Source organism: Oryctolagus cuniculus, chromosome 12 (genome assembly GCF_051225735.1).
Source record: "Oryctolagus cuniculus isolate XC-2025 breed Fujian yellow rabbit chromosome 12, ASM5122573v1, whole genome shotgun sequence".
NCBI lineage: Eukaryota > Metazoa > Chordata > Mammalia > Lagomorpha > Leporidae > Oryctolagus > Oryctolagus cuniculus.
This window is the reverse complement of record NC_142878.1, coordinates 18,238,505-18,251,699: the sequence shown is the minus strand read 5'-3', so window position 1 is coordinate 18,251,699 and position 13,195 is coordinate 18,238,505. Positions and strand designations below refer to the sequence as shown.

At 50.8% G+C, this 13,195-nt stretch overlaps 1 protein-coding gene across 1 annotated transcript; it reads left to right on the top strand.

Annotated features, from left to right (window-relative positions):
* Positions 1-451: 451 nt before the first annotated feature.
* Positions 452-10,319, top strand: DACT1 (dishevelled binding antagonist of beta catenin 1). The gene is made up of 4 exons (XM_002718274.6): positions 452-1,116; positions 3,228-3,360; positions 4,076-4,231; positions 7,254-10,319. The coding sequence occupies exons 1-4, from the start codon at positions 772-774 to the stop codon at positions 9,152-9,154; spliced, it is 2,535 nt and encodes an 844-aa protein (XP_002718320.3). The 5' UTR covers positions 452-771; the 3' UTR covers positions 9,155-10,319.
* The last annotated feature ends 2,876 nt before the right edge of the window (positions 10,320-13,195 follow it).

Here is a 13,195-nt window from a genome sequence, read left to right as displayed (position 1 = left end):
AATAAAATAAATAAAACAGCAGCCGTGCAGGACGACTGCGCACTGTGCTTTGTAGGGCTTGCGTTTGCAAAGTGGAGTCAGAAAGCCGAACCCGCGGACAGATGCTGGGAGGCCCGCCCCTCGCGGAGGCGGACGCGAACCCGCGGAGTGCGGGGCACGAGTGCGCAAAGGGTTAAGGGTGTGCGCTGTAACTTGGCGAGCGCTGCAAGTTCTCCCGGGGAGCCCGACGCCGACCCTGCCGGCGAGGCGGGCGCTAAGTGGACGCCGGGGCGCCAGGCGCTCGCCCCCGGCTTTGCGCGAGGGAAAGGAACCCGGGTGCAGGCAACCCCAAAAGGGGGCCCAGAGGCGCGCGGGAGGAGCGGGGTGGAGACGGGGCGGGGAGGGGGGCGGGCCCAGAGCGCCCGCGGCGCGCCTGACAGCGGGGGGAAGGCTGGCGAGCGGGCCTCGGAGCCGAGGGGCCGGCGCGGGGAGGCGGGAGGCGGAGGCGGGCGCCGGGCCGCCGCGCGTGACGTAGCGCCGGGCAGGGCGTTATCAGCTGCGGGGCCGCGGGGAGAGACGCGCGGCGACAGAGGACGGCGCCGCCCGGGCCGGGTGCGCTGCAGCCGGCGGCGCGCGCGCGCGCGGGTCTCGAGCGCTCGCAGCCTCCGCGCCCGGCGCCGAGCCCCCGCCGCAGGGCGGCGACATGAGCCGGCGTCCGTAGCCCTAGAGTCCCGCTCCTCCGCCGCGGCGGCCCGGCTGCGGTGACGGGCGCGCGCTGCCGGGTTTGGGACCATGAAGCCGAGTCCGGCCGGGACGGCCAGGGAGCTGGAGCCGCAGGCGCCGGCCCGGGGCGAGCAGCGCGCGGTGGAGCCCGAGGGGCGCTGGCGGGAGAAGGGCGAGGCGGACACGGAGCGGCAGCGCACCCGGGAGCGCCAGGAGGCCACGCTGGCCGGCCTGGCGGAGCTGGAGTACCTGCGCCAGCGCCAGGAGCTGCTGGTCCGGGGCGCCCTGCGCGACGCCGGGGGCGCCGGGGCTGCTGCGCCCCGCGCCGGGGAGCTGCCGGGGGAGGCGGCGCAGCGCAGCCGCCTGGAGGAGAAGTTCTTAGAGGAGAACATCTTGCTTTTGCGGAAGCAATTGGTACGTCGTGCCCGAGGTGGGGCACAGGGGGCTGCAGGTCGGGCAGGTGGCCGGGGGTAGACGCGAGGTTGCCTGTGACCGGGGCGCGATTGTCTCTGGGGTGGGACGCCCCCTCCTGCCCCCCACGGCTGCGGGTGCCCGCGGCGGCGGGTGGGTGCCGACGCCCACGCGTCCCCAGCGGGCGCCTGCTTTGTGTCAGGTGAGGGGCTGGTGACCTCGCCCGAATTGCGGGGAGGGGGCGGCCGCTCTCCCCTCCTCCCCTGCCTTGAGGGTTCTTGGAGCCGCCTGGTTCCAACGATGTCTCCTTAGAAGAGTGAGTCCTCTGCCCAAAGGTTTGCAAAGACACCCCCCCCCCCCTTAAAATAGTATGGCATCCGAGGTTTCCCTAGCTTCTGCACAGAGCCGGGGAGGGGGCTTGTGGCGCGGTCAGCTGTCCAGCGCCCAGTTTCTCGGTCGCCCCGACGCGGTGGCAGGGAGCCGTGCCCCTTCCAGGCTCTTGCCAGCACGCTGGCTTTCGCAGGGCTGGTGCTGGATTTCAAATAGAAGCCCTTTGTATAAGGCAGCTAAAACTAGTTGCGAACGATGGAAATTTGGCTGGAGGGAGTGCCCCCCCCCCCAATTTTCTATATCCTGCTCTGATTCGTGGTGGAGGTAGGAGAAGAGGGACCTGCTCCCGGGGCGCGTTTCTCTCATTGGATTTCTGTCAACGGCTCTGTCACCATGTGCCGTCTTCATTAATGAGGGGGAGAAAACCAACTTTGGACCTTAATGTATCGAGGAACAGCTTTTGACCCAGCCTGGGAATAATGGCGGCAGCTTTGTTTTGGTGACCTCCAAATGTAGTTTTGGAAACAGGGGAAGATCCTTATCTGACCAAGTGAGTCCATCTGAAGCTGGACACACGCTGGAGAGTGGCCTCGCTGTGTGCTCGTCATGTGTGTTCCTGTCCTATCTCCTCTCAGATTATTTTGCGCAGTAAAGTGCTTTTGTCTGTTTCATTTTTCCTGAAAAATTCTTTTTAGCAAAGAAGCATATGGTTTGTGTCTCCAAGCTCTTTAAGTCAAGGACAGGCAACAGCAGTAGATGCTCATAGATGGATTTTGTAACACAGTGTGCTGTGGTTGGTGCACTACCTCTTTTTCTTGGCATTTTACTGAGTTTTTTTGGTAACAGACCAGATCTGTACCTAACATTGGTCTGAGCCAGTTCTCACTGGTCGTGCCTGGTTGTTGACATTTTATGCATTGTCTTGAACCATCGCAACTTTTCTGTCTCCACGATTCTCAGCCCAGTGAGTGGCACATTCCTATTGTCTGCTCGCTGGGAGCAGGGCAGTGTGTCAGAATTCCAGCCCCGGCAGTGTTTATGGTACTATTTTCATTTGTGGACTTGGCATCCTGATTTGAACCAGATGCCTTTTGAGTTCTTTTGCTTTTCCAGCGATGGGAAGCACTAGGTGGCGGTGTGAGTTAGTCCAACCAATCTGTCACCTTTGGAAACCCGAGCAGAGTTCAAATCTTGATGGGCCTTCCCTAGAGGGTTTTGGATTCTGCCAGCTCAGATTATACTTGGCACTGGCTATTAGTATTAGTTTCTCACTTTCAAAGGCTGTAAGACTGATTAAACCCCACAAAGCAACTAATAGAAAACAAAACTGCAGGCCAAGGCCAGAAAATCTCACCTAAGTAAGGTTATAGCGTATTGTAGGAAATCTGTTACTCTGACTTCAAATTCAAGAGTCTACTGTGAATAGTTTTTTTTTAAACGTATACCAGCTGATTTAAAAGCTGATTTAAAGTCTCAGTGCTTTTTTCTTGTCCCTGCCTATAAAGAGTCATAGTTTGCATGCATTGATTAAGACCACAAACCTGTCTTGTTTTGATGAAGAGGATCTACATCACCACAAAATATGAGAAAAAAACATGGGGTGTACTTTTGAATTCTTGCAGTTTTTATTTCTGGTCAAAAAATAAAGACCTCTGATTCCAGTAAGCTTTTGGTTTTGGAAGTGGACTCTTCAGATGGGTTATTTATATATTAGTTGAGGTGAACTTTCTGGTCTTTGTCAACAGAGTGTGTTCATTTTCCTTTTACCTGTTTCTTCCAAACAGAATTGTTTGAGGAGAAGAGATGCTGGTTTGTTGAATCAGTTGCATGAACTTGACAAGCAGATAAGTGACCTGAGACTGGATGTAGAGAAGACATCGGAAGAGCACCTGGAAACAGACAGCAGGCCCAGCTCAGGTGAGGTTTGCGCACGAGGACCAAAGTCTGCACTCTTGGGGTTATTCCTCAGTCCCCTGTGGCTAGGGTTCCCAGCCCTCAAAATGGCAATCGCTTGTTTGCAGTGCAGAGAGACTAAAAAGGCAGCCTGCCATTCAGTTGCGCGTGAGGGAAATAAAGTCAGACAGCAACATTTTTAATAATGAGATTGATCTGACCGGAGCCTCTTGCGTTTAACAGCTTCTATTCAAATTTCTGGAAGAGCAGTGCTTTGAAACTTGAGAAACTTAGAACTGGGCTAGAAAATTAGTCACACTTCAACTTCCTGAGACCACTTCAAAGTTTTTTTTTTTTTCTTTTCTTTTAAACCATTTGGCTCCTTAAATAGATTTGTTTTCCTCTCCAAGTTATTCCTTCTGAAATACTGATGTGAAGTGGAGGCTCTGACACATCCAAATTCCTTTCGTGCACATCTCTAAGGGTGGGGTCACGCAGTAAGGTCAGTGTGAGGGTGAGCGTAACTTTGAAATGTACCCAAAGTTAGTAGTTCTTTGCCTTTTCCTAAGGATTGTTTGAAATAAATCTGTAAAGTCGGGACACTAAAGCCAGGGAAAGCAGAAGTGGCCAGAAAAACCGCAGGACCCTCCCTTGGCTAGAGGATTGCCTTTGCCTTTTAAGCATGACTGTTCATTATACCTTGATATGATCTTAACTCCGACGGTGTTTTTACTTATAGGGTTCTATGAGCTGAGTGATGGGGCCTCAGGATCCCTTTCCAATTCCTCTAACTCGGTCTTCAGTGAGTGTTTATCCACTTGTCATTCCAGCACCTGCTTTTGCAGCCCCTTGGAGGCAACCTTGACTATCTCAGATGGTTGTCCCAAATCTGCAGGTAAGAAATTTTAGCACTGGGAAGTATTTCATTGCTAGAGGTCAAGGGCCCTCAAAGGCTCTCTAGCCCCAACCCCTTTTACTGATAAAATAATAAACGCCACATTTAGTGCCATGGTTGCATCTAGAACCTATAGTTTCATTTAGGTGCACATTGAGAACCATTTCAGTACTGTATTTTATTCTAATAGTATCAGAACAGTTTATCTTCAGAAATCCTGGCCCATTGTAGGTATTGAGAGCTCTGTTTCTGAGCCTTTGGTGTCAGTTTAACTTGTTTGCAGTTTTTTTCAAAGATCACTCTGGAAGCATTTTCCTTCTTCCTTTAGTTATTGAAAGCTAAAGCTCACATTGAGTTAAATATGTCCATCAGCTGGGCCAAGGTGTGCTTGGTGCTTCAAGCAGCAGTAGCCCCTCTGTGGTCTCCAGAATGCCCTGCAGGATGACAGCCCCCGCCCCTTTTTAGCAGGTTGGTGGGATGGGATCCCTCCGAGCCTGTAAGCCATCGTTCCCCATTAGCCGTGGCCTTCAGAGATGATCATGCTACTGTTGGCACCGGAAGAGCTTTTGCATTTCCATGGTAGTGGATGTTCTGCTTACATTAATCTCCCTTGAGTCCTTCCAGCAGTTCTGCAGGATGTAGGTGTTACTAGCTTCATTTCATCTATCAATAAGTGAGGCCCACTGAGGTTAGATAAGTGGTTTAAGGCTGTAGAGCTGCTAGTATTGGCAGAGACAAGATTTAAGCTCGGTCCGATTTCCAGATCTATGTTTTTATACTACCTAGAAAAGGGTTCAGAAGTTATGTTCGGCCTTCTCATCCCACAGAGGAGGAATTTGGACTTCTAAACCATTTGTCAGAGGCTGAGTGGTAGAATTGTTGCTGAAACTCAGGACCTCTCCTTTGTCCCTGTATCCTGGGCTTCCTTGGAAGAGCAGAGAAAATATGGACGTAGTTGCTGTAGGGGCTGGCATAAGTCATCGCAGTCTGGCTTTGTCTCTGTCTTCCACTTGGATAGAATGCTGATTTTTTTTTAGTCCAGGCAAGGCAAACAACCTCAAGCAGCTGAGGTTGCTAATTGGCTGCTGTCTTTGTATTGGTACAGTGTGTTGTCAGAAACAGTCATTTGGGGAAACGCAGAGCTGTGTTATCTAGAGTGTCTGGGCCTCAAGTTCGTTGGTAATTGTGCCCCTTCACTCTGCAGATCTGGTTTCAGAGGGCAAATTTATAAACCCATTAATGACGCTTTGTACAAGTTTTCCTGGAAGACAGATTCCTGTTCTCCCAAATTACAGCCTCCTGTAATTGGGACACTTGTTGGGCTGGGGCCTTGAGGGCTGGAATGTCCATATTGTTCAGCTCTAAACAGGGAAAAGGGATGAATTGTCAGGAAATGGGATGAATGGCGAATGTGGCTTTTAGTAAGGCAAAAATAGGGTGGTGGGGAGGAGGGTTGGGTGGGATGTTACCTAGAGGCTCCCTCTTCTTAGGGTAAGCTGTGGGGGGTCAAGTGGGTGGGGACATTGCACTTTCATTTTGTTAGATCTTTCTTTACACATGAATCATATCATTGCTGGGTCTAGACTATTTTTGTTTTCCCTGAGACTGATAATTATTGAAGTTGTGGCGCTTTCCCTGAAACAATAAATATAGGATCTGGCACACAGTAGCTCTCAGTATTTGAATGAGTAAATATAGTGGAGGACAAATCGATAAACTCAACTTTGATTTTCTCTGGTAACTATAGGTCATTAAAACAGATGCGGTATTTATAATATTCAGCAAGATAAACATTCAAAATATTTTATGTAAGAAAAATAGCTTGATTTCATTGTACTTTGGCATCTAGATTTTTGAGATGTGAAAATGAATACTACTACTCAATACTAATACATTAATACTACTCAAATCCTTGAAAAACTTATCAAGAATTCATTGTCCTATTAAAAACTGCCTTAGTGTCATTGAAAATATGAGGTGATTATTATTTAAATTTGATTAGTCTTTAATGGAATTTGATCATTTCCCCTGATCTTTCCATTGGCAGTTACATTTGAATTGTAACATAAAATAGTGTCTAAAAAACACAAAATGCGAAGAGAGCACACACAAAACATACTTGATTTGAACTATTGTAACGGGAAATGAGAAACAAAAGAGAGTAACCAAGACAAAAAAAAGATTCAGCATTTTCTAGTTGTAATGCGTTAGCTATTGAAACTTCAGAAACTGGCCAATGAAGACGCAAGTAGACATCACTTGCATTCCCCTGAGATGCTACTGTTCCAGGCGTGGTGTGCTTCAACCCAGATGCTTTTTCTTTGCATACACACCATCTTAATAAAATTATACTCTGGGATAAATCTCCACTATAATGTGCCGTTCCTCTATCATTCGGGACTTTGGAAGCATTCTTTTTTTTTTTTTTTTTTTTTAATTTTTTGACAGGCAGAGTGGAGGACAGTGAGAGAGAGAGAGAGAGAGAGACAGAGAGAAAGGTCTTCCTTTTGCCGTTGATTCACCCTCCAATGGCCGCCGCGGCTGGCGCGCTGCGGCCGGCGCACCGCGCTGATCCGATGGCAGGAGCCAGGAGCCAGGTGCTTTTCCTGGTCTCCCATGGGGTGCAGGGCCCAAGCACCTGGGCCATCCTCCACTGCACTCCCTGGCCACAGCAGAGGGCTGTCCTGGAAGAGGGGCAACCGGGACAGAATCCGGTGCCCCAACCGGGACTAGAACCCGGTGTGCCGGCGCCGCTAGGCGGAGGATTAGCCTAGTGAGCCGCGGCGCCGGCTGGAAGCATTCTTGATGGCTGGATGGTTTTCCTTCAGAGGCTGGCTTGCCATACGTTCTGCATTCCGTGGCGTGAAGCACACGTGAAATGGTAGAGGGGCTGGTGGAGTGGTTTTGAATCCTTGGGCGTTCTCCCGCCCCCCGGGCATCTGTCTTCACGGAATCTGGCCAGCGCCTAAGGCTGGTGCTGAGCGGCTCCGTGCCTCAGAGCGTCCCTCTCCCTGTTTTTCAGATCTCCTGCGACGGCTGGAATTTAGAGAGGGCCACTGTGAGGACCAGGCCTCGGGGGCTGTGGGCCGCTCCCCGTCCGCAGCACCATGCCACGCCCTTGATGTCATTGCAGATGTGAATCCCAAGTACCAGTGTGATCTGGTGTCCAAAAACGGGAACGACGTGTACCGCTACCCCAGCCCGCTTCACGCCGTGGCCGTGCAGAGCCCCATGTTCCTCCTGTGCCTGGCGGGCAACCCTCGGGAGGAGGAGCGGCTCGGGAGCCCGGCCGCCGGCGACGCGGGCGCTGGCGCGGAGCTGGAGCCCACCAAGGCGGACGGGTCCCTGCCGTCGCCGAGCGGCCTGTGGCCGGCTCCCCAGCCTTCCGCCAGCAAGAAGATGGACGGCTACATCCTGAGCCTGGTCCAGAAGAAAACGCACCCCGTAAGGACCAACAAGCCCAGAACGAGCGTGAGCGCCGACCCCATGAAAGGGCTCCTGAGGAACGGGAGCGTGTGCGTCAGGGCGGCCGGCTCCCAGGGCGCTGGGGCCAACCCGAAGGCTCCCAGGCCGCCCTGTGCACCCTCGGGCGGGCTGCCCTCTCTGGACAACAACGGGCCATTCTCTCCACCCAAGCAGTGGGCGAAGGAATCCAAGGCAGAACAACTGGAAAGCAAGAGGCTGCCCCCGCCGGAGGGCTGCTCGCCGCCGGGCGCTGCCTCAGAACCTCAAAGCAGGCATATGCCCAAAAACGCCAAGCCGGCCACGCAGGAGCCCGCGCGGGGTCCGGCCGCGGGACCCGCGGAGCCCCCGAAAGACACCGCCCCGATCCCCGCCGCCTCGCCCATGGACAGCCCTGCCAGGGGCCTGGCACCCCTGCCGGAGAACAAAGCTGCGCAGCCCGTGAAAAAGGCGCCGCAGAAAGCCAGCCTGCAGGCTGGGGCCCCTCCGGCCGCTGCTGCGCCCCCGCTGCTGCCCACCGCCTTCCCCGTGGAGGACAGGCCGGCCTTGGACTTCAAAAGCGAGGGCTCCTCTTCCCAGAGCCTCGAGGAGGGGCATCTGGTCAAGGCTCAGTTCATCCCCGGGCAGCCGCCGGGCGTCAGGCCCCACCGGGGCCACCGGAGCGCTGCCGTGGCCAGGAGCGCCACCCTGCGCCACCGTGGCCTGGCCCTGCAGGGCCTGGAGAGCGGGCTGCCCACGGTCCGGGAGAAACCGCGGGCGGCCAGCAAGAAGTGCCGCTTCCCCGACGACCTGGATACAAATAAGAAACTCAAGAAGGCCTCCAGCAAGGGGAGGAAGAGCGGCGTGGGGCCGCCCGACGGTGGTCTGCCCGGCAGGCCCCCGGGCAGCGGGGGCGCGGGCCACAGGGCTGGGAGCCGGGCGCACGGCCACGGACGGGAGGCGGTGGTGGCCAAACCTAAGCACAAGAGAACCGATTACCGACGGTGGAAGTCCTCGGCCGAGATTTCCTACGAAGAGGCCCTGCGGCGCGCCCGGCGGGGTCGGCGGGAGCACGTGGGCGCGTACCCCTCGCCCGTGGCGCTGCCCTATGCCAGCCCCTACGCCTACGTGGCCAGCGACTCCGAGTACTCGGCCGAGTGCGAGTCTCTCTTCCACTCCACCGTGGTGGACACGAGCGAGGACGAGCAGAGCAACTACACCACCAACTGCTTCGGGGACAGCGAGTCCAGCGTGAGCGAGGGCGACTTCGTGGGCGAGAGCACCACCACGAGCGACTCGGAGGAGAGCGGGGGCTTGATCTGGTCGCAGTTCGTGCAGACGCTGCCCCTCCAGGCCGTCGCGGCCGCGGACCTCCACCACAACCCCAGGAAGACCTTTGTCAAAATCAAGGCTTCCCACAACCTCAAGAAGAAAATCCTCCGCTTCCGGTCGGGCTCTCTGAAACTGATGACCACGGTCTGATCAGAGAGGGTCGTTGGTGTAGACAGTGTCTTCCCCCACCCCCGCACCGCCCCAGTTACCGAAAACCAATAAAAAGGTGGCGTCTGAATTTTTGTGTATGACCTTTATGGAATGCTTTTGTTAAGGTAAAGCCAAGGTAAACTCTGTCTCCTCCTCCTCACTTAGGGACGCTAGTGCCTTTAATGGAAGGTGAAGAACGTTTTGCTAGTTAGAAGTAAGCGTTGAGGTGTTGATGGTGGTGATAGTGGGTGGTTCCGTGGTATCAGCTGATTTTTATGTCATAATTTCTGAGCATCTGTCAGGTACAGGTTTGGATGTTGGGCGTTCTTGAGATGGGAGTTTTGATCCTGAGGTCGGGTGGGTAGCATCTTAGGACCTAATGTTTATTCCACGATGTGTTAGGGCAGTGTCTCCACCAGGGTTTCCTGGTCGAGGGTGCTCACATAAGAGTTGTGTGAAGTAGGTACGAGAGGCAGTCATGGTTTTCTGGCATTTTTACACGTTATCTCCATTCCATCTCGTCCTCTGAACTCTTCTGTTTACTGGACTCAGAACTTGCAAGACAGAACCCTACACCCAGAGATGGCAGCCTGGGTAGGGAGGTTGTTAGTACCTTAAGAGGATTCTCAAAAACTCTTGCCACACTTGGTGCCTAGGCCCTGGTTGCAATAACCTCTTCTAGGGCCATATAGCCAACGTTTCGATGCCTTTCTCCCCCACCCTAATTTATAGTTGATGGAACCGTTTGTTCCTTGCAGGGCTTGCCTTTGGGATGAAATTTTGTCCTTGGGTACAGAGAAATTCACTGTTACAGGAAGAACTCTTGCGAGTGCCTCCAAGCCTAAAATTGCTCACTAAGCACTCTGCCTAAACATATTAGTGCAATCCAGCCCAGGTTGGACCACTGACCCTATTTGGAAGGGCTTTCTTTCTTTTCTTTTCTTTTTTTTTTTTTTTTTTTTTATAAAAAGTGTTTTGGTAAACAGTGTTGTGTAAAATTGCTTTTTTATATACCAATATATGCATGTGTTGTGCATGAGTAGTATTTGTTTTGATATTCCTGTTGATGTTAAATTACTGTATGATATAAACAGTATGTGTTTTTATATATCATTGTGTAAATTTAATATAACATATGCTGTAATAAACGGTTTGTTTTACTGCTGTTAAGTTTGTTATTTGGGTATAAAACCAGATGTGTATGCCTTTAAATCTTGAGCCGACTATTGGGGTTATTGTTGCGATTTATATTAGACCTGTCGCATAGTAGAATATTATTGGCAGTGGTTAAGATAGGTTTTTAGTATTCTTAGAATGGATGAGGAGTAAGCAAATGAGGAAAAGTGAACCAGTGCTTTAGAATAGTGAAATAGCTTAAAGTAAATTTAATTTGAGGTAAATTTTATAGGTGTCTTCTATGGAAAGTATTTCTGGGGAGAACCTCTCCTTCCCAACATTTTATTATAGAAAATTTCAAACATATGGAGAAGTTGAAAGGATAGTACAGTATATACCGCTGTAGCCACTGCGAGCATTTTGCTTTAGCTCTGTAGAAGTATCTTTTAGGTGAAACCATATTGCTGGTTTTGTGGGTGAAAGACAAATGCTGGCAAACCTACCCTTTTGCTCCCACATACTGGCACAAGACTTTAAAATAAATTTCAGGTATCTTTATATTTTGTCTCAAAATTTAAGCATGCCCTGGGAAGGCAAGGGAAGATGGCCCAAGTGCTTGGGCCCTAGCACCCAAGTGGGAGACCCAGAAGAAGCTCCTGGCTGCTGGCTTCTTCCTGGTTCATTGCAGCCATTTGGGGAGTGAAACAGAGGATGGAAGATCTCGCTCTAATTTTGCTTTTAAAAAAGTTTAAACTTGTATTTCCAAAGAACAAGAAGATTCTGTTGTATGACCACAATATCATGCTTACACCTAAAGAAATGTAATAATTCACAATATAATCAAATGCAGGTAATTATTTTATATTCAAAATTTCTAATTTGTTTCAAAAATTTATTAGTAGCAGCTCCTAATGTCTCCCTATTCCCAACCAGAATTCCATCAATATGATGCAATGCTTTTAGTTGTAGCTTTGTAGTCTTTTTTTTTTAGATTAATTAATTATTTTATTTATTTGACAGAATTAGAGAGAAAGGTCTTCCCTCCGTTGGTTCACTCCCCACATGGCCGCTATGGCCGGTGCTGCGCCGATCCGAAGCCAGGAACCAGGTGCTTCCTCCTGATCTCCCATGTGGGTGCAGGGGCCCAAGCACAGAGAGCTGGACTGGAAGAGAAGCAACTGGGACTAGAACCTGGCGCCCATATGGGATATTGGTGCCGCAGGCGGAGGATTAACCTAGTGCGCCACTGCGCCGGTCCCCAGCTTTGTAGTCTTTTTAGAATGGTCTCCTCACATTTTAGAAAGAAATTACATCTTTTTTTCTTAAGATTTATTTTTCACTTGAAAGGCAGAGTTACAGAGAGAAGAGGCAGAGAGGTCGAGGTCGTCCATCTGCTGGTTCAATCTGAAGCCAGGAGCCAGGAACTTCTTCCAGGTCTCCTACACAGGGGCACATGCCCAAGGACTTGGGCCATCTACTGCTTTCTCAGGCCATAGCAGAGAACTGGATCGGAAATGGAACAGCAGGGACTAGAACTGGTGCCTATATGGGATGCCGGCACTGCAGGTGGTGGTGGCTTTACCCGTTCCACCACAGCGCTGACCCCAATAAATTACATTAAAAATTTTTTTTTCATTTATTTGAAAATCAAATGGAGAGAAGGAGAAACCCATCTGCTGGTTCACTCCCCAAATGCCCACCAGCCAGCTCTGGGCTTGGTTTGGAGCAGGGATCCAGGAAAGCATCCAGGAGCCTGAAGTCTGCACTGACAGGAAGCTGAAGTCAGGAGCCAGAGCAGGGACTTAGGTGTCTCCGTATGGGGGATTTTAACTGCTAGACTAAATGCCTGCTCCCCGACATTGGCTTTTTATTGAGAGATGACAGTTCCCATCTACTAATTCACTCCTCAAATGCCCAGGGCAGCCAGGGCTGGGCCAGGCTGAAGCCAGGAGCTGGAAACAGTCCAGGTGTCTCGAGGGGGTGGAAGGGAATCAGCTATTCCAGCCATCACCTGCTGCTTCCCAGGGTGCACATTAGCAGGAAGCTGGAATTGGAGCAGAGCCAGGACTGAAACATGGGCCCCCAGTAAGGGACACAGGCACCCCAAATGTTGTCTTAACAGGGGGGCCAAATCCCCAGCCCTGACCTTGGCTTAAAAAGCACAGTGATATTGTGAGAGTGTACACCTTCTGGATTTGGTTATTTTCCTTTTGTGGTCTTTTAGCATCTTCTAGTCCCTCTGTTTCCTGTAAACTGTACAGCTTGGCAAGACTTTATTGGTGATGTGTGCTTTATTGTGTCGTATCAGGAAACATCAGATTATCTCACTATTACTGAATCTAAGGGTGATCCATCCTTTGGTTAAGTTGATGAGGATTTCTCCTTTATAAAACTGTTGTCCTTGCAAATGGTTAGAGTTGGTGGTTGATTCTTTGCTGCTATGAGGATATATCCTATCCCTCAACAAATTCCACTTAATAACTTTAGCTTGCATTGCTGATCCTTGCTTGAGTAAGTTATTGCCTTGGGATACAAAATGGCAGTTTTCTAAATATTTTCATTTTCCTTTTATTAGCTGACATTCTTAAAAGAGTTTTCCTTTCACTGTGAATATCATTACAGGCTCATGCACTTTTATTTATATGATGTTGTAGAATCACGTGTAGTCTGTTCTTTTAGAGACTCAACATGTGCCAAATTTGTCCAGTAGGAGGATAAATTTTATAAGCAAATGATAAAATCAGATCAATCTCATAATTCTGGCATTTATTATGAAATGCATTCAATTAAAACTATTTTTTTTTTATATTTGTTCATCTATTTGAGAGGCACAGAGAGAGAGAGAGGAGAGAGTGAGCAAGTGAGGGTACAAGCTCCTTTCTGCTGGTTCACTCCCCAAATGCTTGCAATGTTCTGGGCTGAGTG